General features: G+C 39.9%; 1 protein-coding gene across 8 annotated transcripts in view; it reads left to right on the plus strand.

Annotated features, from left to right (window-relative positions):
- Positions 1-27,542, plus strand: part of dnah5l (dynein, axonemal, heavy chain 5 like) — a 425,035-nt gene that overhangs the window by 251,481 nt on the left and 146,012 nt on the right. For all 8 annotated transcript variants that reach the window (XM_069913293.1, XM_069913291.1, XM_069913294.1 and 5 more), the window contains 4 exons: positions 545-721; positions 15,335-15,529; positions 19,129-19,284; positions 21,422-21,604. In XM_069913293.1, the coding sequence (XP_069769394.1) occupies positions 545-721; positions 15,335-15,529; positions 19,129-19,284; positions 21,422-21,604 (711 nt within the window). The remainder of the gene's footprint in view (positions 1-544; positions 722-15,334; positions 15,530-19,128; positions 19,285-21,421; positions 21,605-27,542) is intronic.

The raw sequence follows: 27,542 nt of genomic DNA on the forward strand, positions 1-27,542 counted from the left end.
TTAAATTTTGACATACAGCATAGTAACAGGCCCTTCTGGCCCACAAATTGTGCCACCCAATTACACCTAATTGACCTACAACCCCCATATGTTTTGAATGGTGGAAGAAACCAGAGCACCTGGAGGAATTCAATGCAGAGACGGGGAGAACGTACAAACTCTTTATAGACAGCGCTGAATTCAAACCTGGATCGCTGGCACTGTAACAGCATTGTGCTAACCAATATGATAACCATATCACCCAAAGTGTTACCTTGCATTACAATATTTTAATTAGGTTTAGTGATTAAAATTGACACAGCTTAATGCAGTCATAGTGAGTAGGCAAGGAATGTGTATAAACCATTATTTACCATTGGAAACTCACTGTATGTAAAATCATTGTATCCCTTACATATATACAACAGTTTGTCATATACTGAGGTGCAAGTGCCAAGCCTGGTACTACAGATGAATAAATCCATTATTTAAGGTATAGAATATTGCTTGTGAATTAACATTGAAACCATTTGAAAATCTTTTATTTTTAAATAAAATTTCTCAGATTCGGTGGACAGAAAGCAGTAAACATTTCCAGGACCAGATTACACGATTAGTAGGTGATGTATTGTTAGCTACTGGGTTCCTGTCCTACTCTGGCCCATTTAATCAAGAATATAGGAATATTCTGCTTCAGCTCTGGAAGGAAGAAATGAGCAGCAACAAAATTCCATTCAGTGATGTAAGTGAGCTTTTAGAAACATAATTATTCTCCTGTTTTATCAAAATGTATATTGCATTCCAATACTCTGGTTGAATGAACAATTAATTGTTAAATATCTGAAGTGAAAATATGAAAAGCATATGAAAGATTATGAACTTGCCTCTTGTAGATTAGATGTTCATTAAGGAAACTGTTTCCATTTATCAATTTCAAAAGGGAGTGCATGTTTAGAATGGATGTGTGTAAATGTGCAATTTGGAAAATAAGGTTGGCAAGCACAAGTATAAACATCTATATGAAATTATTTTATTATAAAAATGCCAAGCAATAACCATTTTCAACAAGAGAGAGCTTTAATGCCAATGCTTTATTAATGGTGAATTTCCGTTATCTAAATGTTTGGGGGAGGTGGGTGCTTGGGGGGGGGGGGGGGTGGGGAATGGATGCAATGTACCACAACTTACAATTAATTCAACTGGGCAACCCATCTCCTGTCACCCCAAAATCTATACTCTATCAACAAGACCCTATTCCATAACTTTACAGAATCTTCTTCAAGTGGTTAGATGTGTAAAAGCACTCTCATGAAACAGAACACATACAGGATTAAGCAGCCACTTGGTTGGCAGCCCATCCAGCTCCCTAAATATTCATTATCTCTAGCATTAGTATGGCGAGCTCTCCACTGGCCACCGTGACAGAGGTGCACCAAAGACTGCCTAAAGAAATCTCTTGGTGCCTGCCACATTGACCACCGCCAGTGGGCTGATATCACCTCAAACCGTGCATCTTGGCGCCTCACAGTTCGGCGGGCAGCAACCTCCTTTGAAGAAGACCGCAGAGCCCACCTTACTGACAAAAGACAAAGGAGGGAAAACCCAACACCCAACCCCAACCCACCAATTTTCTCCTGCAACCGTGTCTGCCTGTCCCGCATCGGACTTGTCAGCCACAAACGAGCCTGCAGCTGACGTGGACATTACCCCTCCATAAATCTTCGTCCGCGAAGCCAAGCCAAAGAAGTGTACAGTGATTGTAATGTGTAATATCTACAAAATACACTAAAGTTACTCAACTTCCTTGACTCGTGCATCTTTATCTTTTGACTTCTTATACCATGAATGACAAGAGCAATAGGCACCAGTGTTGCTGTTTATCAATGTCCCAGACTGAGATTGTTCAACAAGGTTAAACCTCATGGAAGAGAGGACTGTTAAAAGGCAGAAAGCAAAGAATATGAATAAAAATCGATATTTCAACTTGGCAAACTATGTCCAGTGGAGTACTGTGGAGATCAGTGTTTGAGGCCCAGCTATTAACATTTTGGCTGAAGATATCAAATATCATATTTACAAGTTGGGAAATGATACCCAGTTAGTTGGGACGGTGAGCAGGGAGAAAGATAAAAAGTTGCTTCAAGGGATACATTTAGAAGCTGGGTAGGTGGGAAGGGCATGGCAGATGGAACATAATGTGGAAAATTATAAGATCGTTAGTCTTGTTACACAAAACAAGTCTTCTTTGGCTTGGCTTCGCGGATGAAAGGAGAATTGAGATTGAACACAAAACAAGTAGAGCAGCAGCAATCATCAAAGACCCTCACCACCCAGCCCATGCTCTGTTCTCACTGCTACAATCAGGAAAGAGGTATAGGCGACATAAGACTCACACCACCAAGTTTAAGGACAGCTGCTATCCTACCACTATCAAATTCCTCAATCAGAGACTCATTTCAAGACTCTTACTTGTGCATTTTGTTGATTTTCTTTTTGTTCTCTCTGTATTGCACAGTTTCTTTACATTTGTTATCGGTTTAGTTTTTTTGTTTGTTTACATGTTTTACACTGTGTACAATTTATTTTTTGCACTACCAATAAGTGGTAATTCTGCCATGCCCACAGTTAAAAGGAATTTCAGGGTTGTATGTGATGCCATGTCTGTACTCTAACAATAAATCAGAAATCTGAAAGCACAAAAGCAGGGTATGTTATTAATGGTATAGATTAGGAAATATTGATGTTGAATGGGATCTTGTATTCAAATCACTGCTACTTCAAATACTGTAGCAGAACCAATTACAAAGGCAAATGATGGATTGACATTAATTGGAAAGGATTGGAATAATGGAGTAAAAATGTCTTATATAATTATACGAACCTCATTAGGAATATTTCAAACATCTTCCTACCGATGAATGGAAATAATTGCCATGGAGGGATAGAATAAAGATCTACCACATTAGTTTCAAGAATAACAGGTTTTTTTTATTTTGAGGCATGACTTATAGGTTAGAGTTAAACAGGAAAGTCTGCAGACACTGTGATTGTAGTACAATATACAAAGGTGCTGGAGACACTTAGCAGGTCATGCAGTATCCATAGGGACAAAATGGTAACTAACGCTTTTAGCCTGAGCACTTTGTCAAAGTATGAGCAAAATGTAAGCATGTACCTAAACAAAAAGGTGGAGGGTAGGAGAGGAGAGGAGGGAGGAAGGGGCAGGGGAAGAGCACAAGTTGAGACAAGAGGCCATAGGTCACAGAGCATTTCTAGGAAGCAAAGGATAATACATCATTAGGAGGCCACGCCATCCCCCAAAAATCAGTTAATCATGGACTTCTATGAAGAATGGGGATGCTACCAAAGTAGAAAGTAAAATAGTAAATTTAATTAATTGAGTGATGTGATAAAGAAAGTATATGGAAAAGATTAGCTCTGCTTAAAATAAAGACTCCCTTAGCTTGGAAGAGCTACCCTAGGTCCTGTCGGACTCTGGCTTTACCTTACACTTAATTTAGTCTATGTGTAGTCTGAGTCCAGCGTGTTCTTTGAATGAAGTGATAGGAGAAGGTATTCGGTTCAATAGTCAATTTATTACACAGCACAAAAATAAAACTTAACAGAGCTCTGGGTCACTCATTAGTTCATAGGTCACCTGCACAGTGAGCTACTCCCCAAGACTGACCCCTATTGTCCAGTTGGTTCAGTTTATATAGGTCAACCTTATCATACAGAACAAAAGTTGGCTTCCTTTGCTAGATTTCATTATCATACAGAACAAAAGTTGTCTTCCTTTGCTAGATCTTTTTGCATAAGGGTTATCACAAGTCATCTCCTGTTTTGCAGATATCTGGGGTGTAGCACTCCCATCTTAATCCTCCAGGCCAGACTATCCTGTTGATTGGAACAGAAATTAATTCATCCCCAGATATTTCTAATCACCATTCTGTTCTTGTCCGGCCAATTTCTGCTGTTCTCTTTAACACCTCCTCCTGCCTTAATCTTCCTCCTAGACTGGTTTTCCATTCCCTTTGTTTCTTGCAGGCCATTCTTTGTTCTGATCTGGCCTGTGTCTCCTGTGCTACTCACCACCTCCTTTAGTTTGAGCATTCCTCCTAAATCGTTTTATGCATTTCCTCTCCCTGTATTTTGGAGAGACAATTTTGCTCAGCCAACTTTGCTCCATGCTGTGATTGCCACTTAATCACATTCCTTTTTCCCTGAACCATGCAGTAAATATACACTTATTAATTAATCATTTATTTCATACTGTTTTAACCCCTAGATTCCAACAGTCCCCCTTTTGGTCTCATGAAAATGAGACCAACCACCTGTTACCTCATTAGACCGAGACCTCAGGAGTTATTGCAAGGGCCGGCATCTCTGACCTCTTGTAGTCACTATACTCTTGGGAGGGCAGTAGTGACAAATACATGCCTTGGGGTCTGGGGATGTCTCTCTGTGACTACGCTCGTTGAATCAGGCACTGGAGGCAGGGAAGGATGCACGGGATCAGGACCAACGCCAACACCACAACTCCAGCAACTAGCACTGCAGTCTGTATCCATCCCCAGGCTCCAGAGAACAAGTTTCCCAGCCATGAGCTGCCCCAGGGTCGCCAGGTCTGAACTGGGACATGAGCTAATTTGCGAATGCCAGATGAAATCTGTTTTACTGCTTGCCCATTGTCATCGATTTTTAAACAACAATTAGTGAGATTCAATTTCCCACACACCCTCCCCTTCAGTGGCTAACAAGTAGTCTAAAGCTAAGCGGTTCTGAAACACCGTGGCCCTAATCTGTTGCTGCTCTTCTGCCAATAGATCAAGGGCTGCGGCGGTGTCATTGGTGATAATTTCCAAAATAGCTTGTAAACGAATCAGACGGTTTAACATGTAAATTGGGGTTCGATATCCCCAGGACCCATCCTGGGCCCAAGTGGCAGGTCCATAATAAGAAATAATGCGCTCTGGAGGCCAGTCCTCTCCCCACTCACCGATCTTTAAATCCCTCTTCTGGCGGAGCCCCTGATATACACGCGCTGCTAACTGATGGGAGTCGTTCTGTGGTAACAGCACAAATTGTGGTTGAATGATACCTATACAGCACGTTCCCCTCCAGTCTGGCTCCAAAAAAGTGTAAGCCGTATTCCCACAAATTCAATATAAACCCTCTGGGGCAAATCCGTGTGGATAGGGATGAGCCCAAAATTGTCTGAGTGAGGGAACCCCTTCATATGGATTAACGCCCGTGCAATTCCATACCCCTTTCCCACGGGAGTTATCTGTTATAGGTCTACAATGTGTTACCTTCTGTGGGGACAGGAACCACCGGGGTCGCTGAGGATGCCATCGAGGGAACTTCCCCAAGATCTTAACCCTTGTGCACCTCGAATCTCCTTTATAATGCTTGCCTTGCTCCTTCCTGATACATTCCTCTCCTAATGGGTGATTAGCTAGATGCCATGTCTGGCGGGGGCGCGTTTCATCTGCCGATCCGTGAAAACTCATCAACTCCCACACTTCCAGGGGCTCCCCGCTCCACACAGTGTTCAGGAAAGTTAGTCCAATCAGCAAAGTACTGTTCTTTTTCGTTGTGCAACCCCCAGGCCGAGTGCACACACTTTGTACAGTGGTTTTCTACTCCAGCCCCTTCAAGGGCTCGGAATACCAGTACCCATAGTCCCCACATAGTATTCATCCCAGCTCCTTTCATTGTTTTGATGCCAAAAAATTGATTATGCTGTCAACCACTGATACACAGTCACCGTAGTCCAATAGTCTCTTTAAAAAGGGACGTTAAGTGTTCTTAGTCCGTGGTTGCTTCACAGGTTCTCAGTCACCTCCGTTCGAATCTGTTCCAGTGTCCGTGTCGGTGGGTCCGTTGCTGCACACTGACTCCAATGATACCACGTCTCGCCTTTTCCTTGTAGTCGAACCGCGTGGGACGTCCTCTCCACCACCCTGTAGGGTCCTGTCCACCTGGGCTCCGACCACTTTCTTTTGATGACCTTTAGCAGAACCCACTCCGCGACTGAAGGTATCGGTGTTTCCCCTTCTCTGTTGGGACTTGTGACCTGTTGTGAAAAATCTGACACCAGAGCCGTTAGTTTTTCATAATAAAGCTTGCATCCCATTGAGCTTACCTCATTCTTCGTAGTCTGAATTCCGGCTCCCGGTCCTGGAAACTGGTGCCCTGTTTGTAGTTCATATGGAGTAAATCCTGTCACAGAACTTACCGAACTCCTTATTGACATCAATGCCAGGGGCAACGCATCCACCCAATTTAGTTTGGTCCGTGCCTGTACTTTCCCGATCTTACCTTTTATTGTTTGGTTCATCCTCTCCACTTTCCCTTGGGATTGCGGATGGTACACCGTTCCAAAGGCATGTTTCAATCCCAACATTGCTTCTACCTCCTGTAGATCATTATTCTTAAAATGACTTCCATTATCAGACCTAATTTTTCTAGGAAATCCGTGTCTCGGAAAATACTGGTTGATTAGGAATTTACATACCGTCCTTGCATCTTCTCTTTTGGCAGAGATTGCCTCCGGCCACCCTGTGAACACATCTACTGCTACTAAGAGGTATTGATAGCCACTTACCCTCTCAATCATGTCCGTATAATCAAGTACGATTTCCTGCCCTGGTAACTTAGGTAGCGGGAACTGACCTTCATGTGGCTTTACAGTCGCCTTTACATTGAAAGCTATACATACCTCACACTCTCTAATATGGTTCTCCACCATCGCCGGCAGGAAGGGGTGCCACCAATGTATCAAGTACCTCATCATCTGCTTCTTTCCACAGTGTGTTAGCCCATGCGCCTCCTCGAGGAGGGGTTTCATGAGTCCAGATGGTAAGACTGGCCTCCCGTCTATTGATCTCCATAATCCTTGATCCTTGGTTGCCCCCCTTTCCTCCCATACCATCCTGTCCTGAAGTGATGCCTTTGCTTGTTCCTGTACCTCCTTGGCTGCTTCCCTCTCTGCTTCTCCTAAGTACAGTACCAGCCGGATTTTTTCAAACCCTCGTGGTACCTTCCCCTGACTCTGCAGCTCTTTCCATATCTGTTCGTACCGTGCCATAGCCTGTACCTCCTCTCCCTTCGGTACTCCTCCCAGTAATTGATTCCTTGTTTTTTCCCCACTGTCGGTTTACAGATGGGGGAACTCCTCTGTCTTCCCCGAGCTCTTGCCCTACATCCCTATTTACTCCTTCCATCTCTGTTCCGATTTTTAACCCTTTAGACTTCGTACTTCACTGGGTCTCTCCCCTGGTAGGATTTTGCCACCCTGCAATCTACTTCGACCCTTCCCACGTTATTATAAACACCAGCGGCACACTGTACACAATCCTTAAACAAATACTTATCATAAACTATTATGATACACTAAACGATTCTTAAACGGATACTTATACACTATAGAAACAAATAACCATAACACAATACACCTTATACAGATACTTATTATACACTACTATGGTACACAATCCTTAATCAAATACTTATTACACACTATAGAAACAAATAACTATCACAATACACCTTATTCTAATTGGCCAAGTGTCTAAACATATCTCTCGAGATCGCTAAGAGGGGACTCCAACCCCGTTCTACTAGGAGGACTTCAACCCCTTTTTTACTACAGGGGACTCCAACCCCGTTCTACTAGGGGGACTCCAACCCCCTTTTTACTACAGGGGACTCCAACCCTGTTCTACTAGGGGGACTCCAACCCCCTTTTTACTACAGGGGACTCCAACCCCGTTCTACTAGGGGGACTCCAACCCCCTTTTGTTTTATTCTTTGGCTCTAACGAGGGCTCTTGCAGAGTAGTGACAACACACAATTTATCGTTGCCAATAGCAGAACTTCGTTAAAACAGGCGTCTGCTTACCTCCCTTTGTAGAATGGTCACTTGTTGTTATCACCACACCACAATCGACCGGTGTTTCGTATCTTTTTCTTCCGTCACTTCTCCATCTTCATCACGTCGGGGTCACCAAATTGTCGGACTCTGGCTTTACCTTACTCTTAATTTAGTCTATGTGTAGTCTGAGTCCAGCGTGTTCTTTGAATGAAGTGATAGGAGAAGGTATTCGGTTCAATAGTCAATTTATTACACAGCACAAAAATAAAACTTAACAGAGCTCTGGGTCACTCATTAGTTCATAGGTCACCTGCACAGTGAGCTACTCCCCAAGACTGACCCCTATTGTCCAGTTGGTTCAGTTTATATAGGTCAACCTTATCATACAGAACAAAAGTTGGCTTCCTTTGCTAGATTTCATTATCATACAGAACAAAAGTTGTCTTCCTTTGCTAGATCTTTTTGCATAAGGGTTATCACAAGTCATCTCCTGTTTTGCAGATATCTGGGGTGTAGCACTCCCATCTTAATCCTCCAGGCCAGACTATCCTGTTGATTGGAACAGAAATTAATTCATCCCCAGATATTTCTAATCACCATTCTGTTCTTGTCCGGCCAATTTCTGCTGTTCTCTTTAACACCTCCTCCTGCCTTAATCTTCCTCCTAGACTGGTTTTCCATTCCCTTTGTTTCTTGCAGGCCATTCTTTGTTCTGATCTGGCCTGTGTCTCCTGTGCTACTCACCACCTCCTTTAGTTTGAGCATTCCTCCTAAATCGTTTTATGCATTTCCTCTCCCTGTATTTTGGAGAGACAATTTTGCTCAGCCAACTTTGCTCCATGCTGTGATTGCCACTTAATCACATTCCTTTTTCCCTGAACCATGCAGTAAATATACACTTATTAATTAATCATTTATTTCATACTGTTTTAACCCCTAGATTCCAACAGTCCCTGAAGGACGTAGTTAGAGAGAACTCTAAACACTCCTGAGATTTAAAGAGATGACAGATGATTGGCAAATGATTAGTGGAACACCCATGGAAAGAGATGCAAGGATGTACACCAGCCAGTTATATCTTGGTGCTGGAGCAGCTCTAAATAATGATAGTCAGAGAACATATTAATATCACTTGGAAAAGTTTGAGTTAATGCATCAGAGTCAGGATTGATTTATTAAAGACAATCTTATCCAACTGACATCAATGAATTATTAATACTACAACAACATAAACAGTTGACAAATGGATTCGAAGCTGCATGGATTTTTTTATGGCATTTGAAAACACATAAAAGGCTTTTTGGCAAAATTCAAGCCCATGGAACAGTCATAGCATGGACAAGAATTGGCCAAAGGACAAAAAGAACAAAATCATGATAAAAGGTTTTCAGACTGCCCAGTATTAGACTGACGTTTCCCATCGATCAGTACTGACACCACCACTTATGTAAATTAATTACAATGATTTTGATGTGAGAGGTAAAATTTCAAAATTTTCAGTTGCTACAAATCTTTGTTTTTGGAAAATTTTATTTATTAAATCATGATGCATATATTGAAACATACAATTAATGAATAAAACTTAGAAACAATTAAAAAAATACATACATTATATTTAAAAACTAACCCCCTACAACCCCCCCCACCTTCCTTAACCCAGCCACCCCAACCCACCCCCCCCAACCAACCCCAAAGGGAAGAAAAAAAGAACAAAATTCATCCATTATTTACCATGGTTTGGAGTAACACCACTACTGTGTGGTGAGGAAATTTAAAAATTCAACCCCATATAATCCAAATACAGGCTCCAAGTTTTAAAATAAAAAATATTTATTATGCAAATTATATGTATCCTCTCCAATGGAATACAAGACCTCAACTCCATATGCCATCTGAATACTCAAATCATTTTACTAAGTAATTGCCAAAATCTTCTAGCTACAGCCAATCTCAAAAATGGGATTTGAAATCTATTTAATTTTAATTCTAAATTCAACCTCTTAATGTTACCTAAGAAAAATACAAAAGGATCTAATGAAAATGTCACTTTCAGAATAACTTCTAAAAATTCCTTAAGTTCATTTCAAAAAGGTTTCACATAACCAAGTAGAATGTAAAAAAGAACCTACATTCTTATGACATCCAAAACATAAATCTGAAGAAATAAAATTATATCTCCTTAATTTTTCCAGAGTTAAATATAATTGATGAATAAAATTATAATGAACTAATCGATACTTTACATTTAGAATTTTAGTCACACTATCCCTACATAAATTCATCCAGTCATCCTGAGAAATGAGCATACCTAAATCTTTCTCCCATTTCAATCTAGATTGATGTAAATCCAACTTGGGCATTTTATTCTGTAATAAAGTATACATCTCAGATATAAATCCCTTCTTACCAACCTCAGTAAGTAAAATTTCAAACTTAGACCGTCTAGGTAAAGTATGCCCAAAATTATCCAACAATAAAACTTTAATTTGATAATAAGAAAAAAGAGTATTTGAAGTTGTATCATATTTCTCTTTCATTCTTTGAAAATAAATAAAATATCCTGCTTCATAACAATATTGCACCAGTTTAATACCCTTTTGATCCCATAACTTCAAAAGTTGATTATTTCATGTAAAGGGGGAAAGCTTATTTTGATACAAAGGAGTTTTACCTCAAATCTTGCCTTGAGTAGCAAGAACTTCATTTTTTTTGTACCATAAATCCGTTAAAAATTTCAAAACAGGTAAGTTCTAATTACTCAATAACTTTGGGTTCCATCTATAAATAAATGGATCCATCTTCTTCTCATGAATTTGAGATAATTCAATATAAGCCCATATCAAAGGTTTATCTATTTCATACATCCTATTAAGAAACTTCAATTGTGCTGCATCATAATAATTTTGAAAATTAGGGAGTTGTAAACCTCCAACTTCATATTTGCAAGTTAACTTTTGTAAAGATACCCTTACCATTTTATCCTTCCATAAAAATTTCCTCACCAAGCATTTAAATCCTTAAAAAAAAATTTTAGGAATCTTACAGGGAATAAATTGAAATAAATACTGAATTCGAGAAAAAAATATTCATTTTAATACACTTAATTCTTCGTATTAATATAATCGGTAAATCTTTCAATCGATTCAAATCATGTTTCATTTTTGACAATAACGGCAAATAATTTAATTCATGTAAATGACTATAATTACAATCTACCTTAGTACCAATATACTTAATCTGATCCAACCATTTGAATTTCACAATATGCCTAATAGAAGAATAATCCATTTCAGCTAATGGCATAATCTCACTCTTTTCCTAATTAATTTTATAACCTGATATCTCACTATACTGTTCCAATCTGTCATGTAAACACCTCAAAGAATTCTGAGGTTCTGTTAAATATATAAAATCATCATCTGGAAACAAGTTAATTTAAAATTGATCAGATTTCACCTTAATACCTCTAATATTACTATCTTGTCTAATCATCTGAGCCAAAGGTTTAATAACTAATGCAAATAGAGCTGGTGACAAAGTACAGCCTTGTCTAGTCCATCTGGTCAACATAAAAGATAGAGATAACTGTCCATTTGTTACAACTCTAGCAGTGGGACCTCTATATAAAGTCTTAATCTAACCAATAAAAAAGGGCCAAATTTAAATTTCTCTAAAACTTTAAATAAAAGAAACTCCACTCTGTTCTATCAAAGGTCTTTTCTGCATCCAACAAAATAACCATTGGCAGGTTGGATCCCTCCCGAGAAGTGTTAATTAAAGAAATCAACTTAAAAATATTATCTGGTGAATAACGATTTTTAATAAAACCCGCCTGATCTAAATGAATTATTTCTAGTAAATATTTATCCAACCTATTAGCTAGAACCTTTGCTACATTTTTATAATCAACATTTAATTGCAAAATTGGTCTATAAGACCCGCTTTCAATGGGTCCCAATCTTTCTTAATAATTGCTTGAGATAAAGAATCCAGAAAAGAGTGAACCTCTGTCACCTGTTCCAAAACTTCCATCAATAAAGGAATTAATAAGTCTAGAAATATTTTATAAAATTCAGAAGTAAAGTCATCATCGGCTGGAGACTTCCCATTTGGCATGGATTAAAGTGCATCTATGACTTCTTTAGCAATAAAAGAAGCATCCAAATATTTAATATCCTTACCACTCAAAAAAAGGTAAATCCAGATCAGATAAAAAAATTATCCCCCACTATCAGAACTATACAATTTTTCATAAAATTTTCTAAACACATCATTAATTTCCTGAGTTTTAAATGTAATAATTGATTCATCCCTAATAGCATTTATTGTTCTAAAAACTTGTTCCATTTTTAACTGCCAAGCTAATACTTTGAGGTCTTTCCCCTAATTCATAATATCTTTGTCTAGTTCTCTGTAATAACTTCTCAAATTTATGTTTGCAACAAATTATATCATAACTTTATATCAGTTAAACGTATTTTCTTAACTTCCATTGAATTTTGCTGCAAATCTTTTTCTAATATCGCTATCTCCTTCTCTAATTTAGTTACATGCTGTTTCTTAATTTTAGCAGTAAGACCAATAATTTGTCCTCTCAAATATTGCTTTTAAAGCACCCCATAAAACAAATTTACTATAAACTGAATCCACATTAATTTTCAGAATAAACTGTATTTGATCTCTTATAAAATTACAAAATTCTACACTTTTCAACAACAAAAAAATTAAATCTCCATCGATATGTATTATTAATTCTCTCTGAACCAATATATGTTATTTATAAAGAATGATCAGACAAAATCCTACTCTTATATTCAGCCTTCAATACCCAACCTTGAAATTGTGATGATACTAAAAATAAATCTATTCTGGAATAAGAATCATGTTGAAATGAATAAAACAAAAAATCTTTCTCTTGAAGATTTAACCTCCTCCATAGTGCTACTAAATTCATATCTTTCATTAACACCATCAATTGTTTAGCCATTTTATTCCTAGCTACTGTTTTTGTAGATTTATCTAATAATGGATCTAAATAACAATTAAAATCACCTCCTACCATAATATTTTTGTAGGCTTAATTTAAATTGAGAAAAGAATCCAACATAAATTTCTCATCCTCTATATTAGGAGCATAAATATTCATTAAAGTCCAAGACTTTTAAAAAAAATTACAATTAACAACCAAAAGTTTACCAACTGACTCACTATCTGATTCCAATTTAAAAGATACCTTTTTATTTCTCAAAATAGCTACTCCTCTTGCTTTCAAATTAAACAAAGATGTTATAACTTGTCCAACCCAATCCCTTTTCAATTTCTGATGTTCCTTCTTAGTCAAATGTGTTTCTTGCAAAAAAGCAACATCAACCTTCAATTTTTTAATACATGTCAATACTCTTTTTCTCTTAATCAGATTATTAAGCTTAACATTAGAAGTAGCAAAATTTAAATTAGCCATCATTGCAATTCATTTCAAACACCACCTTACCACACATGATGACACTCCTCTCCATTGTAATTTGAAACTATACCACACTCTTCCATTTTTTTAAATTTAAATTTAATGTAAACACTGAAAACCTTTATTAGAACACAATTTAAAGTGAAAAATGCATTACTGCAATGCACACTATTGATTTTTTTTTTAATTTAAATTTTGCTTAGATGCTGAAAACTTTTAATATAACACAATTTGACGCAACGCGAATTTGATGCAACATGAATTTTTGTGACTCAACTCTGATGCGACGCAAATTTTACATGATGGCTGGTTTGCTGTACAATACTGTACAGAGCACTTGTGACTGCTATCATATGTTGAACGCTACTCTCGCACAATGCTGCAATTGTCCAGCATCGCGAGAGAATAGCGTCATTGTGTTACTGCACCACGTACCGCTATGCAGGAAAAAATTATAACTTGAAACCAAAAGTACCGGATTGTGACTATTGTAACTTTGAAATATTGCAAGTCAGGACATCGTAGGTTGGGGTCTATATGTACATAAATATTTTTGAATGATTTACTTGGTTACAGGATAGTGTTCATTATTCTCACAGTCGGTGGGAAAAAGCTACTTCCTATCCTGCCAGTTCTGATTTTGTTGTTCTGGTATGTCATTCTTGTTGGAAGTGGGTCAAAGATATTTGTGCTAGATGGAAAGGGTCTTCTGTAACTCTTCAATCCCTAATTGAGCAATAATCCTGTTAAATGTTGTCAATGGAGGAAAGGGAGACCCCGGTGAACTGTTCGGCTGTTTTAATAATCGTCTGTATTAACGTCCGATTCAATGCTTTGCAGCTACCATATCACACAATAATGCAGTCAGACAGCACACTTTATTGTGGTCCTGTAAAAAGTTGTCAAGATGGGAGCTAGTAGCCTTGCCCTCCTCAACCTCCTTATGAAGTGTAAGTGCTGCTGTACTTATGAGGAGATGTTGTGGTTCAGGAAAGGTCATTCTTTATATGCCCATAAAGGAACTTTGTGCTCTTCACTCTCTTCTCGACAGAACAAACCATAGATGTGTTATGGAAATAGTTGGTCTTTATTGTCCTGAAGTCTGCAATCGTATCCTTTATCTTGTCTATGTTAAGACTCAGTTGTTGTTCTTGCATCATTTCACAAGCTACCCAACTCCCTCTCTGCAAGTTAGCCTGATAATCATTGTTGCTGATGAGGTCAGTTTGGTAGTGCAATCATGTGTCATCATCATGAAAAGTAGAGGGCCGAGCACATTGAGCCCTGAGGTGCGTCAGTGCTCAGTGTGATGGAACTTTAGATTTTGCAACTAACTCAGACTGTGGTCTTTCTGTCAAGAAATCCAGAATACAGTTATAGAGAGGAGTGTTAAGCCCTAATGAGGACAGTTTACTCACCAGCCTCTGAGGTTTGAACGCATTGACCTATTGGCAAACTTTGAAGTCGTATAGGCCAAACAAGGTAAAGATGACAGATTTTCTTGGGTGTGGAGAGTATGAATGACTCAAGTTGTTGGCCTTTCAGCAGAAATGGGAACATTTAGGAAATAAGCACATTCTAAATTGTAGAAAGTGGGTGAGGGACAAAAAGCAAAAAGAAAGGTCTGTTCTTGAGTGGAGAGGTCCAATGTGACAAGCAGTAAATTAAAATAAATAAACCTATTATGGAGTAGCTATTTCCAGGCTAGCAACTATTTCCTGAACTGAAGGTGACCAGTTGTGAAATAATCAACTAGTCAATTTTTCAGTAAATGAGATGAGGCATCAGTTTTAACTTGAAAATACTTTGAAAACACAAAGCAGATTTGACTACTCTTTAATTTAGTTGAGTCTGTGAGTTTATCCTTTTCTATTATATTCACCATTGCTTTTATGTATACATGAATAAAAACACATTACAAAAAAGTTCTTAATTTATTTTTATTAATTATTTTCTAATGGTAAAATTTGATTATGCTGCTGTTAATAACTTTCACTCCTTTTAACATTCAGGACATTAATCTAATCAGCATGTTGGTTGATAATGCTACAATTGGTGAATGGAATCTCCAGGGACTTCCAAGTGATGACCTGTCAATACAAAATGGCATTATAGTAACCAAGGCAACTAGGTACCCACTTCTGATTGATCCACAAGGACAAGGCAAAATCTGGATTAAAAATAAAGAAAAAGACAATGAGCTACAGGTAAATATGAAATAGATTTTTTTTATGTCATGGGTTTAAATAATGAAAATTTAAAATCTAAATAATAGATTGAAGCTAAAGATTTGAAATTTTAAAGAATATATGTCCAGGCAGCCTTTTTTTAAAGATAACAAATGATTTCAATACATCTTGGCCAGAATTTTCACCTGACAAGTACTATAAAGTATTCTTGGTGTCATTGCTGTTTGTGAAATTTTTATCTTCTGTTAGATGGCTATCATATTTTCTCCATGTATCATGGAATGTTCATATAGATCTTTTCTAAGGGACAAACTGGGACCAACAATGACTGTCTGACTGTAGTAACATGGAGTCTTTAATTCAAAAGGAGAATGTGTGTAAATTTATTTCTAGGAAATATTTCATAATCCAAAATGAAGTCCCGAAACTGGGCTTACATCGACCAAGGGAAAGATGGGAATTGGACTTGGGCATTACAATTGATGAGCAAAGGTGGGAAAATTTGTGTTTAAATAACCTGATGGGAATTGTTAATGCAAGACATATGCTGGTGTAATACAATTTTTTGCATGGTATAGCTCACACCGATAAAATTACACAAATTAAAGACAGAAATTTTGGAAATGTGCTTCAGGTATGGTGTGGAGGTTGGAACTTTTGTCCACTCCACCTGGCTGTGTACAAGGGTTGAGATCTTTCTGGGAAGACCTGGGGGACATTTGAAAAAAATTAAGGTGGATTTTCCACAGGATCTGGAGCGGTACCTTCTAGAGGACATTGGGGAATTACAGTTTAAATTGACCAAACACCAAGTTCTGTTTGTGAAGGTTGCCCTGTCGGTAGCCAGGAAGTGTATAGCGGTTACATCGAAGTCCAGCTCCCTGTTAACTATTGCATGATGGAATATGGAAATACAGAGTTGCATTCCCCTGGAGAAAATCACCTACAAATTACGGAAGAGATATGACACATTCGTTGAGGTGCGACAACGATAGCTGAGGCACATAGGTGCACAGATATAATTCACACCTCCCTTCCCCCCCCCCACACCCCAACCGAGTAAGAGAAAAGAAACAATCTGCCCCAGCAAGTAAAGGATTAGGAGTATGAAATGGGGAATGCAGTGCAGACAATGTGTGTTATTTCCCCTACCTGTCTTTATTTAATATCCGAGGTCCTCTAGCTTCGAGGAGGACCATTATTAGTATTTAGGTAGTTTTTGTATTTTTATAATTTGGTATTTGTATAATTTAAGTGATAGGGAGAGGAGGATGTAAGAAGGGGTAAATAAGGACTCTGTAAATCATATTACATGGAAAAAGAATGTAATATTTTGTTTATTGGATTTGCATGAGTCCTTGGAAAATCAAAAATAAAATATTCTAAAAAAGGAATGTGCATATGTCAGGGTTTTAGACCCATAGTAAGGAATATATAACTGAAAGTCCTAAACCGAGAAAATTAATTACATGTGTTAGCTTTAGTGCACTGTGCATCCATGTATATATATATTTTTATAAACTTTATTTATTTGTTCAAAAAACAAATAATATATGACATATACAGCAATTAAACATGAACATGAACATTTTTAAAATATCCATATTCAATGAAAATTGAAATGTTATTGAAAATCAAGGATTTAATTTCCATTTTTCCCATGGATCTGACAACCTGACACACACAATAACCTATCAGTTATGCTAAAGTCATACTGTTCTATGTGTCTTTTTCTTGATGGGAGAGGGGGTGAAGAGAGTGTGGTCAGGGTAGGATGAGTCTTTTAGTACGTCGACTGGTTTTCGAAGGCAGCAGGAGTTATTGATGGAGGGGAGGGGGTGGGTAGTTTGATGGCCCGACCGATGTTCACAATCCCCTTGCAGTTTCTTGTGGTCTTGGGTGAGCAGTTCCCATATCAGTGATGCACTCTGATTGGTTGCTTTCAATGGTGTATCAGTTGCTATGGGATGCTGGTGACATGCCAAATTTCCTCAGGCTTCTGAGGAAACCAAGGCACTGCTGTGGTTTCTTGGCTGTTGCTTCAGCGTGGGTGGACCAGAGCAAGTATTTGGAGATGCTTACCCATAGGAACTTAAAGCTGCCTACCGTCTCCACCTCAGTGCTGCTGATGCAGACCGGGAGATGAGCTGTGACCCTCGCCTGGAAGTCTATAATCCTCTGGCAGGTTGTTGTCCCAACACCAAGCCACAAGTCATTCTATCTCTTCTCTGCACTTTTCTTCCCAGCAATAAGAGAGTTAACCTATGACTATACCTGGGACTATACTTGCTGGAGATTAGAAGAATGAGAGGTGATCTAATGGAAACTTTTAAAACTGTGTAAGGAATAGATAAGATAAAAACAGAAAAGTTGTTTCCACTGGTAGGTGAGATTAGAACTCAGCAATATGGCCTCAAAATTGAGGAAAGTAGATTTAAGATAGATGAAGATGAGCTCCTTCTCTCAGTGAGTGGTGAATATGTGGAATTCTCTGCCCAGAGAAACAGTGGAAGCTGTCTCATTAAATATATATTTAAAACATTGATTTTTGTACAGTAGGGTTATTGGGAAAAGGCAGGTTATTGAGCTGAGTTCACAACCAGATCAGCATCGATCTTGTTGAATGGTTCGAGAGATCATATGGCCTACTTCTGTTCCTGTTTCTTGTGTTCTAAGATTCCATGTAATTACAAGCAATTTTATATTTTCAATAATGGAATATAAATATTTAATAATATTCTATACAGGAATGTTCAAGTTTATTATCATCTGACTGTACATATACAAGCAGATGAAACAGCGTTTCTCTCATCTATGGTGCACATACACACACAAATACACAGATCATAGTGATCACATTTATACATATAAATGATGTACTGGATATCATTCTACTCAGCCATGTGATTCCATGAATCAGGTTCAAGGAATTGGAGACTTCCTGAGAGAATTTTAAAATCAGTTTCTTGTACATTTGTCAGCTTGAAGATTTTGAAATTGATGTACCTAAAATCATATTTAGTTTCTATGTACAGACCTACAAAATTCAGATAGTTTATTTAGTTATCTACTGAAGGTGCAACATAAATCAACATGAAATTGAAAAATATTGTATGAGAAATCATGCATTGAAAGTGTGAAATCAAAACACACTGCATATGCTGGAAATCTGAAATAAAAACAAAAAGTGCTAAAAGTATTCAGTTTTGGTGGGAAGTTAAAGTTTCATGCTAAAGAACTGGGAAGGAGGCTGAAGAACTGTAACTGAAAGGATAGTGGGGTGTCTCTGATAGAATAAAATGAGGGTGACTAGAAGAATAAGTGGTAAATAAGGTCAATGAATGGGAACAGTTAAAGAATGAGAGTAGAAAAGAAAGAACAAAAGAGTTGTGAAACGCAGAGCAGGAAGATATGACTGGTAGGTGAAGTTGGGCATTTCCTCCCCTCCAGGAGGGGAGGAGGAAAGAACATCAACAAGGTGAAAGAGACTGTCCTGATGGGTAATTTATCTATTACCTTGTATTCGTGAATGTTTTGTTTTTGGAACAATTTCTTACAAATTTAACCTGCTACTTTGCAATGAATTAACTGAATAAATTTTAAATATGTGTCTATAGATCACATCGTTAAATCATAAATACTTCAGGACGCATCTGGAGGACAGTCTTTCTTTGGGACGGCCTCTGCTGATGGAGGATATTGGGGAGGAGTTGGATCCTGCTATTGACAATGTGCTGGAAAAGAACTTTATTAAATCAGGATCAACTTATAAAGTAAGATGATTTTATAAAAATAATTAATGCATTGAAAAATGCAATATTTACTCAGAATGAGACTTTTGCATTGTTAAAATCATGATTGTACACCACTCAAAGAGCAAAAAACAAATAGATTAATACAATCAGATTGTTGGATGGCTTTTAAGCCTGATTGACAAAAGCAGTATAATGGTTAAATGGCCTATTTAAAGAATTCTCTGACAGAGATAGGACCACACACCCATTACATGCACTTGGAATTCATTACATATATATTTTTCTATATATATTTTTATTACAAGGATTAAAATGTTTTATTAGAGTCATAGAATCATTGACCAAGAAATCAGGCCCTTCGGCGCAACTTCCTTGCCCAAGTTGCCTTCATGAGCTAGTTTCATTTGCTTCATATTCCTCCAAACCTTTCCTATCCATGTACTTGTTTAAATGTCTTTTAAACATTATAATTATACTCACATCTACAGACTGGCAGTTCATTCAACATATCCACAACCTCTGTGTGAAAAAGTTACCTTTAAGGTCCCCTTTAAATCTTTCCCCTCTTATCTTAAATCTACACCAGTGATTCTCAACCTTTTTCTTTCCACTCACACGCCACTTAAATATTCCCTTTGCCATAGGTGCTCTGTCACTAGTAAGGGATTGCTTAAGGTGGTATGTGGGTGCAAAGAAAAAGTTTGAAAACCAGTTTTAATCGCACCTAATTGACTTGTTATGTGAACAGTTTCATAACTCCAAAGGAAATGGGCCAATGACAGTTTATCGCAAGCAAAATATTTTAGTAACAATTGGGTCTAGAGCAGTGATTCTCAACTTTTACTTTCCACTCATATACACCTTATGCAATCCCTTATTAATCACAGAGCACGAATGGCATTAGGATAACTTAAAGTGGTATGTGAGTGGAAAGAAAAAGGTTGAGAACCACCGTTCTGCACCCTCTCATTTATGACTCCCCTATGCTGGAAAAAAAAAACAGAACATTCTCCTTATCTGTGCCCCTTATGATTTTATATACTTCTACAAGGTTACCCTCACCCTTGATGCCTAAGGGGAAAAAACAGCCTCGATGGCCTGTCCTTTTGCTCAAACCCTCACTTTCTGATAACATCCTGTAAAACTTTCCTGCATCCTGTTTAGCAAAAGGAACAATAACTGCACACAGCTCGTTGGAGTTCACTTAACTAGTGATGTTTTGTGGACAATCAACATCTCACTTGTCAGGAAGGCACAGCAGTGACTACACTTCCTGAAGCAGGCAAGGCTGTCAGCCACCATTATGTCAACCTTCTATAGGTGTCCTGGCTGGCTGCATCATAGTGTGATTGCTCCTTAGAAATGGATTGGAGGTCAACCCACAGGACCATAAAGAGTGGGATCACTGGAGTCTCCCTCCCTCTATTGATGTGATTTACTAGGATCGTTGTCTGAAGAGGATGCGCAAAATCATTGAGGACTCCTTCCACCCTGCACAGAGCATCTTTCAGCTGCTTCAATTGGGAAGAGATAGAGGAGTATCAGAGCCAGCACTTTTCCCACGTGCAGTGAGAAGGCCGAACAACCAAAGGAACTGCTCACACTAACCATCCAAGGCTCTCATATATACACAATATTCATTTATTGTATAGATTAAATACTTGTCCTACGTATGTATTTTTTCTCTGTATGTGTGTTACGTCTGGTTGTGTGTCTGTACGTTTTTCACTGAGGACCGGAGAATGCGGTTTCGTCGGGTTGTACTTGTCAATCAGATGACAATAAACTTGAACAATAATCTAGGTGTGGTCTCACCAACATCTTGTACAGTTGTAACATGAATCCCAACTCTTGTAGTGAAAGCCCTGGCTATTGAAGGCAATCATTGCAAATACTTTCTTCACCCTACCTGCATTGTCACTTAGGGAACTATATACTTCTCCTCTTGGTCTCAATACCTTGTACTTTATATTAGCATAAAAATCTTACAAAACCTATCGAACTAATTTCAGATAAGTAGACATCTCAAAGCCCTGAATACACGCTGAAATTATTTCAATAGTTTTCTACATTTTTGATTTATTTTTAATTAAGTAATTTGAAATGTAATCACATCAATAATGGAAAATGTATCTTTTGTTTTCTTTCATATTAGGTGAAAGTTGGTGACAAAGAAGTTGATGTGATGTTGGGATTTACCCTGTATATCACCACAAAGTTGGCTAATCCTGCTTACACACCTGAAATCAGTGCTAAAACGGCCATCATCGACTTTACTGTCACAATGAAAGGACTAGAAGACCAGCTTCTTGGTCGAGTAATTCTCATTGAAAAACAGGTGAGTAAAGTCAAGTAATGGCAGAAAGTAGTGTTGACTAGAACTGGACACCATACCTCTTTTTATGACCTGACCAATGTGTTGTAAAAATTCCACATCATCTTCCCCATTTAGTTTTTACTTTATGGATTTCATATCCTTAACTGAAGACTTACTCAACATGTCTTGACACTTTTAAAGATTTAGGCACATTTGTTAGATCCTTCTGTTATTAAACATACTACATATTTTCAAGCAGGCTTTAAGGATATTCTTAAAGCACTTTTTCTGTCTACTTGGAAATTAGTGCTCTGATGTAGGGCAAAGTAGAGAGCCATTTTTGCAGTCCACCACTAGGGTTCAGGTGATCCTCTTCACGGGAGCTCCCTGCTCCCGTGTACAAGTAAGCCCGTCTTCTTTCTTTTCTGGCATTTTTCTTTCTTCTTCTTTATCTGTCATTCTGACTTTCTCTTTTTTCGGCACCATCTCCTGGTTCTCCTTGGTTACTTTATCCTCTTTTTCTTATACTTTTTATTTGCTGAACTTTGCCTGCTTGAAAATATGTAGCATGTTTAATAACAGAAGGATCTAACAAATGTGCATAAATCTTTAAAGGTGTCAAAAATGGCTCTCAGAGACTGGCAAAGATGCGCAACTGAACATGTGTGAGAAGTCACTCATGCGTAGTGCGCACACAAGAGAAAATGCCAACGAGAGGGGGGCCCAAGGTTGGGACGACCAGTGACAGGAGGAGCAGGAACACATCCTGCCCAGCAACGGGGCACCCAGCAGAGGGACACCCAGAGACAAGAGGAGCAGAAATGGGGCGACCAGCGGCAGGGTGCCCAGCAACGGAACGTCCTGCAGCAGGGGCCTGACAACGGGACAGGAGTGGCTCACCTGAAAGAGCAGTGAGGAAAGAAGAGACAGGGAGAAGGAATACCAAGATCTACATGGGAAAGATGAAGGTAAAGGAGATAAACAGACTATAGATAAAGACTTTTTTGAAGACCACGAGGTCATTAAGAGATGTTAACACTTGAATTTAATACAATTAAAAGGAACATGGAAAAAGCAGAAGATAAAATGCAAAGTGTAGAGTTGGCCATTGCAGAAATAGGAAAAAGAGTAGAAAATATGGAAGAATGAGAGACAGCTGTAGAAATAGAAATAAATGAACTAAGAGGAAAATTGAAAGAGGCAGAGAAATCAAGGAGACACAAGATTTGTTATCCCAGAGAATTGATATGTTGGAAAACTACAGTAGACGCAATAATATAAAAATAGTGGGTGTGAGAGAAAGTGAAGAAGGGACAGATAAGAAGGAATTTATAAAAAGATTGATCCCGAAGATTTTGGGAGCGACAGATCTACAAGAAGGAATAGAAATAGAAAGAGCACACAGAGCACTGGTACCGAAGTTACAACCGCACCAAAATCTGAGGTCCATTTTAATAAAACTTTTAAGATGCACAAGAGAGGACATATTGGAGTGGGCAAAAAAAAAGGTAAAAGAAAATAAACAGCCATTGAAATTTAAGGGACAAAAATATTTTTTACCTGGACATTAATTCTGAACTTTTAAAGAAATGGAAGGAGTTTAATATGACGAAAATGACATTGTGGAAGAAAGGCTACAACTTTGTGCTGCGACATCCAGCAGTACTTAAGGTGTTCATACCCGGAGAACAGAATAGATGGTTGTCGGATCCAAAGGAAGCCCAAAGATTTGCATAATAATTGCCAGACAAGAAATAAGATGAGGAGGAGTAATAATAAAAAGACTGACAAGAAAATGTATAAAAATAAGTAGTTAAAAAAAAAAGAGACAATGTAAATACAAAGGTTTAAAGTTGAAAAAGAGAAGGGAAAGGGAGGGGGAAAAAAGAGCTTTGTTATATGTATAGAAAATCATTAGTGTTTTTCTGGGGGGGCCTGGGGAGGAGGTAAAAACCGTCACTGCGAAATCAGTTGATGCTTGTTGTTATTATCACAAACCAAATGGAAAGGGCAGTTGTGGTTGTCCGGCAAGGGATTAAGGACAACCCAAAACGGGGATTTATGTTATTTTGGTTAAAAGTATATTTTGTGTTATTTGTTGTGGGGATTTTAGGGGTACTTTGTGTTCTAAGCGTGTTGTTGTGCACTGAGAAAAGCAAGGAAAACTTAAAGAATAACAATGGAAGAAATTAAATGGGGGAGCCAAGGAGGCGAGAAAGAAATGAAAACAAAGGTATAAGATGGCTACATTGAATTATATGACCATAAACATTAATGGAATACACAACAAAAGTAAAAGGAAGAGGCTACTAACACTACTCAAAAAGGACAGAATAGATATAGCATTTGTACAGGAAACACATCTAACTGAGGCAGAACATAGCAAATTGAAGAGAGACTGGGTAGGGCATATTGTGGCATCATCATACAGTTCAAAAGCTAGGGGCGTAGCTATACTAGTCAATAAAAATGTACCAATCAAGATAAAGGAAGAAATAGCAGACCCAGCGGGCAGGTATGTAATGATAAAGTGCCAGATATACTTAGAATTTTGGAATTTGCTTAATATTTATGCACCTAATGAAGAAGATCAAGACATTTTCCTGAAGATAGCAAATACACAGGGAAACATTCTGATCGGGGTGGGGAGGGGGGGTGGATTTTAACTTCAACTTGGACCCAGTGTTGGATAAAACCAGAAAGATAATAAACAAATGAATAAAGTAGCCAAATTCACGCTTAAATCAATGCAAGAAATGAAACTGATATATGGAGGAAGCAACATCCAAAAGAGAGGGAATATTCATAATACTCGAGTAGGCACAAGACATACTCAAGGATAGACATGTTCTTGTTGTCGGCCCAGATCCAAGGGAGAGTCAGACAAACTGAGTGCAAAACTATCCTACTTTCGGATTATTCACCCCTGCTATTAGTAATAGAACTTGAGGACATCCCACCAAGAACGTATAGATGGAGGCTAAACCCCATCCTGCACAAAAGACCAGGATTTTAGGGAACATATTTAATGCCAAATCAAAACATATTTTGAGATAAACACAGAGTCTGTAAAAGATGCGTTCATACTATGGGATGCAATGAAGGCCTTCATTAGAGGACAGACAATAAGCTATATGTAGAGCTCATCGAAAGAACCAAAGACTTGTTGATCCAAACCAAGGCTTTTATTAGCAAAAGACAGGAGCTCTTCACAGGTGGCCAACCAGTCCGGAATGATCCGACCTGGCTAGGGTCAGACAGTAGGCGTGGCTAAGCTCTCAGCCAATCACTGTAAGCACAGTTATTACATATTCTAGATACTGTAACTATATACATTGGTGATAGGTCTGTACTATCACATTCACCCCTACTTGGAGAACGGACCCTGGGGTGGAAGGGCTGAAGAGAGAGAAGGGAAGGAAAAAAAACGAGGGAGAGAATGAAAGGAAGGGGTAGGTAAAGGACTGTAGCGGTCAGGGGGTCTAACCATCCGGCGTGACTGCCGTGGTGCCGGGATTGGGGTCGCTGGAGTGGTGTCGCCAGCGGGCTCGTCGGGTGCGACTGCTCTTTCGCTCAATTCCCCAGCTGTGTTGTTGGCAGGGTGGCCCGGGTCGTTGGGGTGCTGTTGGTCCATCTGTTCCGGCATGGGGCCTGGGGAATAAAGAGTTGGGGGGGGGGGATTGCTGGGCCTACTGCGTCCTGAGCTAGGTCCCGCACCGAAACAGTGTCCTCCCGTCCGTCTGGGAACTCAACGTAGGCGTAATGCGGGTTCGCGTGGAGTAGAGTCACTCGGTCGACCAAGGGGTCCTTCTTTGAGTGTCGGACATGGCGTCGCAAAAGGACGGGGCCAGGGACGGTGAGCCATGCCAGTACAGTGGTTCCTGATTCGGATTTCCTTGGGAAAAGGAACATCTTTTCGTGGGGGGTGGCATTTGTTGTGGTACATAGGAGGGAGTGGATGGAGTGTAAGGCACTAGTGAGAACCTCCTGCCAGTGAGAGGTGGGAAGACCTTTAGACTTAGAGCCAGTGTAACCGCTCTCCAGATGGTGGCATTCTCCCTTTCGACCTGGCCGTTATCGCGTGGGATATAGCTGGTGGTCCTGCTTGAAGCGATACCACACTCCAGAAGGTACTGTTGCAGCTCTGCGTTCATGAATGAGGACCCCCTATCACTGTGGATGGAATTGGGGTACCCGAAAATGGCGAAGATACTGTGAAGGGCCTGTATCACTGAGGTGGCGGTGGTGTCTGGGCAGGGCACAGCGAACAGGAAGCGGGAGTACTCGTCGATGGCTGTAAGGATGTAGTTATTACGGTTGGTCGACGGTAGGGGCCCCTTAAAGTCTACGCTAAGACGCTCGAAGGGGCGGGTGGCTTTGATAACGTAGGAGTTCCCCAGACGGAAGAAGTGGGGCTTGCATTCAGTGCACACTGAACAGGCTCGGGTCATGGAGTGAATCTCCTCGACTGTGTAGGGTAGGTTGTGCACCTTCACAAAGTGGGCAAACCTAGTGACCCCTGGATGACAGAGCGCCTCATGGAGATTCTGTAGTCTGTCCATCTGTACGCTGGCGCATGTCCCCCTGGAGAGCGCGTCAGGCGGGTTGTTGAGCTTACCAGGCTGGTACAGGATGTCATGGTTAAAGGTGGAGAGTTCGATTCTCCATCTGGCGATTTTTGTCGTTTTTTATCTTACCTCGCTGGGTGTTGCTAAACATGAAGGAGACCGCACGTTGATCAGTCAACAGTGTAACGCACCTCCCAGCGAGTTAATGTCTCCAACGACGCACCACTTCAACTATGGCCTGGGCCTCCTTCTCGACCGAGGAGTGTCTACTCTCTGGACCCTGGAGGGTTCTGGAGAAGAAGGCTACAGGCCGACCGGCCTGGTTCAAGGTGGTTGCCAGGGCGAAGTCGGATGCATCGCTGTCGACTTGAAACAGGACAGACTCATCGATCGTATGCAGCGTTGCAGTAGCGATGTCGGATTTGATTTGATCGAAAGCTGCTCTGGCTTCAGTCGAGAGGGGAAAGGAGGAGGTCTTGATAAGAGGACGCGCCTTGTCGGCGTAGTGTGGAACCCATTGGGCATAATATGAGAAAAAGCCCAGGCAGCGTTCGAGCGCTTTCTGGGTATGGGGGGGGGGGGAGGGGGGGGGGAGTCCATTAGGGGATACATGCGGTCAGGATCTGGCATCACTACCCCGTTCTCCACCACGCAACCTAGAATCGCGAGTCGTGTTGTCCGGAAGACACACTTGTCAAAATTGTAGGTCAGGTTCAGCCGACCGGCAGTTTGAAGATATTTGTCTAGGTTGGCGCTGTGGTCCTGCGTGTCGTGGCCGCAGATGGTGACATTGTCCATATACGGGAAGGTAGCGGTTAGCCTGCTGGAAGACCGTGACACCATTCGTGACTCCAAATGGTACCCTGAGAAATTGATACAGCTGCCCATTCGCTTCAAAGGCCGTGAATGGTCGGTCCTCACAGCGGATCGGGAGCTGGTGGTAGGCCGAACGTAGGTCAATGGTGGAGAATATGCGGTATTGGGCGATCTGGTTCACCACATCCGTGATGCGTGGCAGGGGGTACGCATCCAGGAGCGTGAAGCGGTTAATGGTCTGGCTATAGTAGACCACCATCCATAGCTTTTCCCCGTTCTTGACAACCACCACCTGGGCCCTCTAGGGACTTGAACTGGGTTCGACGATGCCCTCATCCAGCAATCTACGCACCTCACTCCTAATGAATTGCCTGTTTTCGTAACTATATTGCCGACTTTTGGTGGCCACAAGCTTCCAGCCAGGGTTGAGGTTTGCGAAGAATGCTGGAGTGTGGAAACGCCACAGGAGTGGCCCCGGGGCACGGGGGCAGGTTGCTCGGGTGCTTCAGGGGTGGGGCGATGGCAGTCCGAGAGGGGGGGCGTGGGGTCCCCCAAAGTGTAGGGACACCGTTCGA

The sequence above is a fragment of the Narcine bancroftii genome, chromosome 1 (genome assembly GCF_036971445.1).
Source record: "Narcine bancroftii isolate sNarBan1 chromosome 1, sNarBan1.hap1, whole genome shotgun sequence".
Taxonomy (NCBI): Eukaryota; Metazoa; Chordata; class Chondrichthyes; order Torpediniformes; family Narcinidae; genus Narcine; species Narcine bancroftii.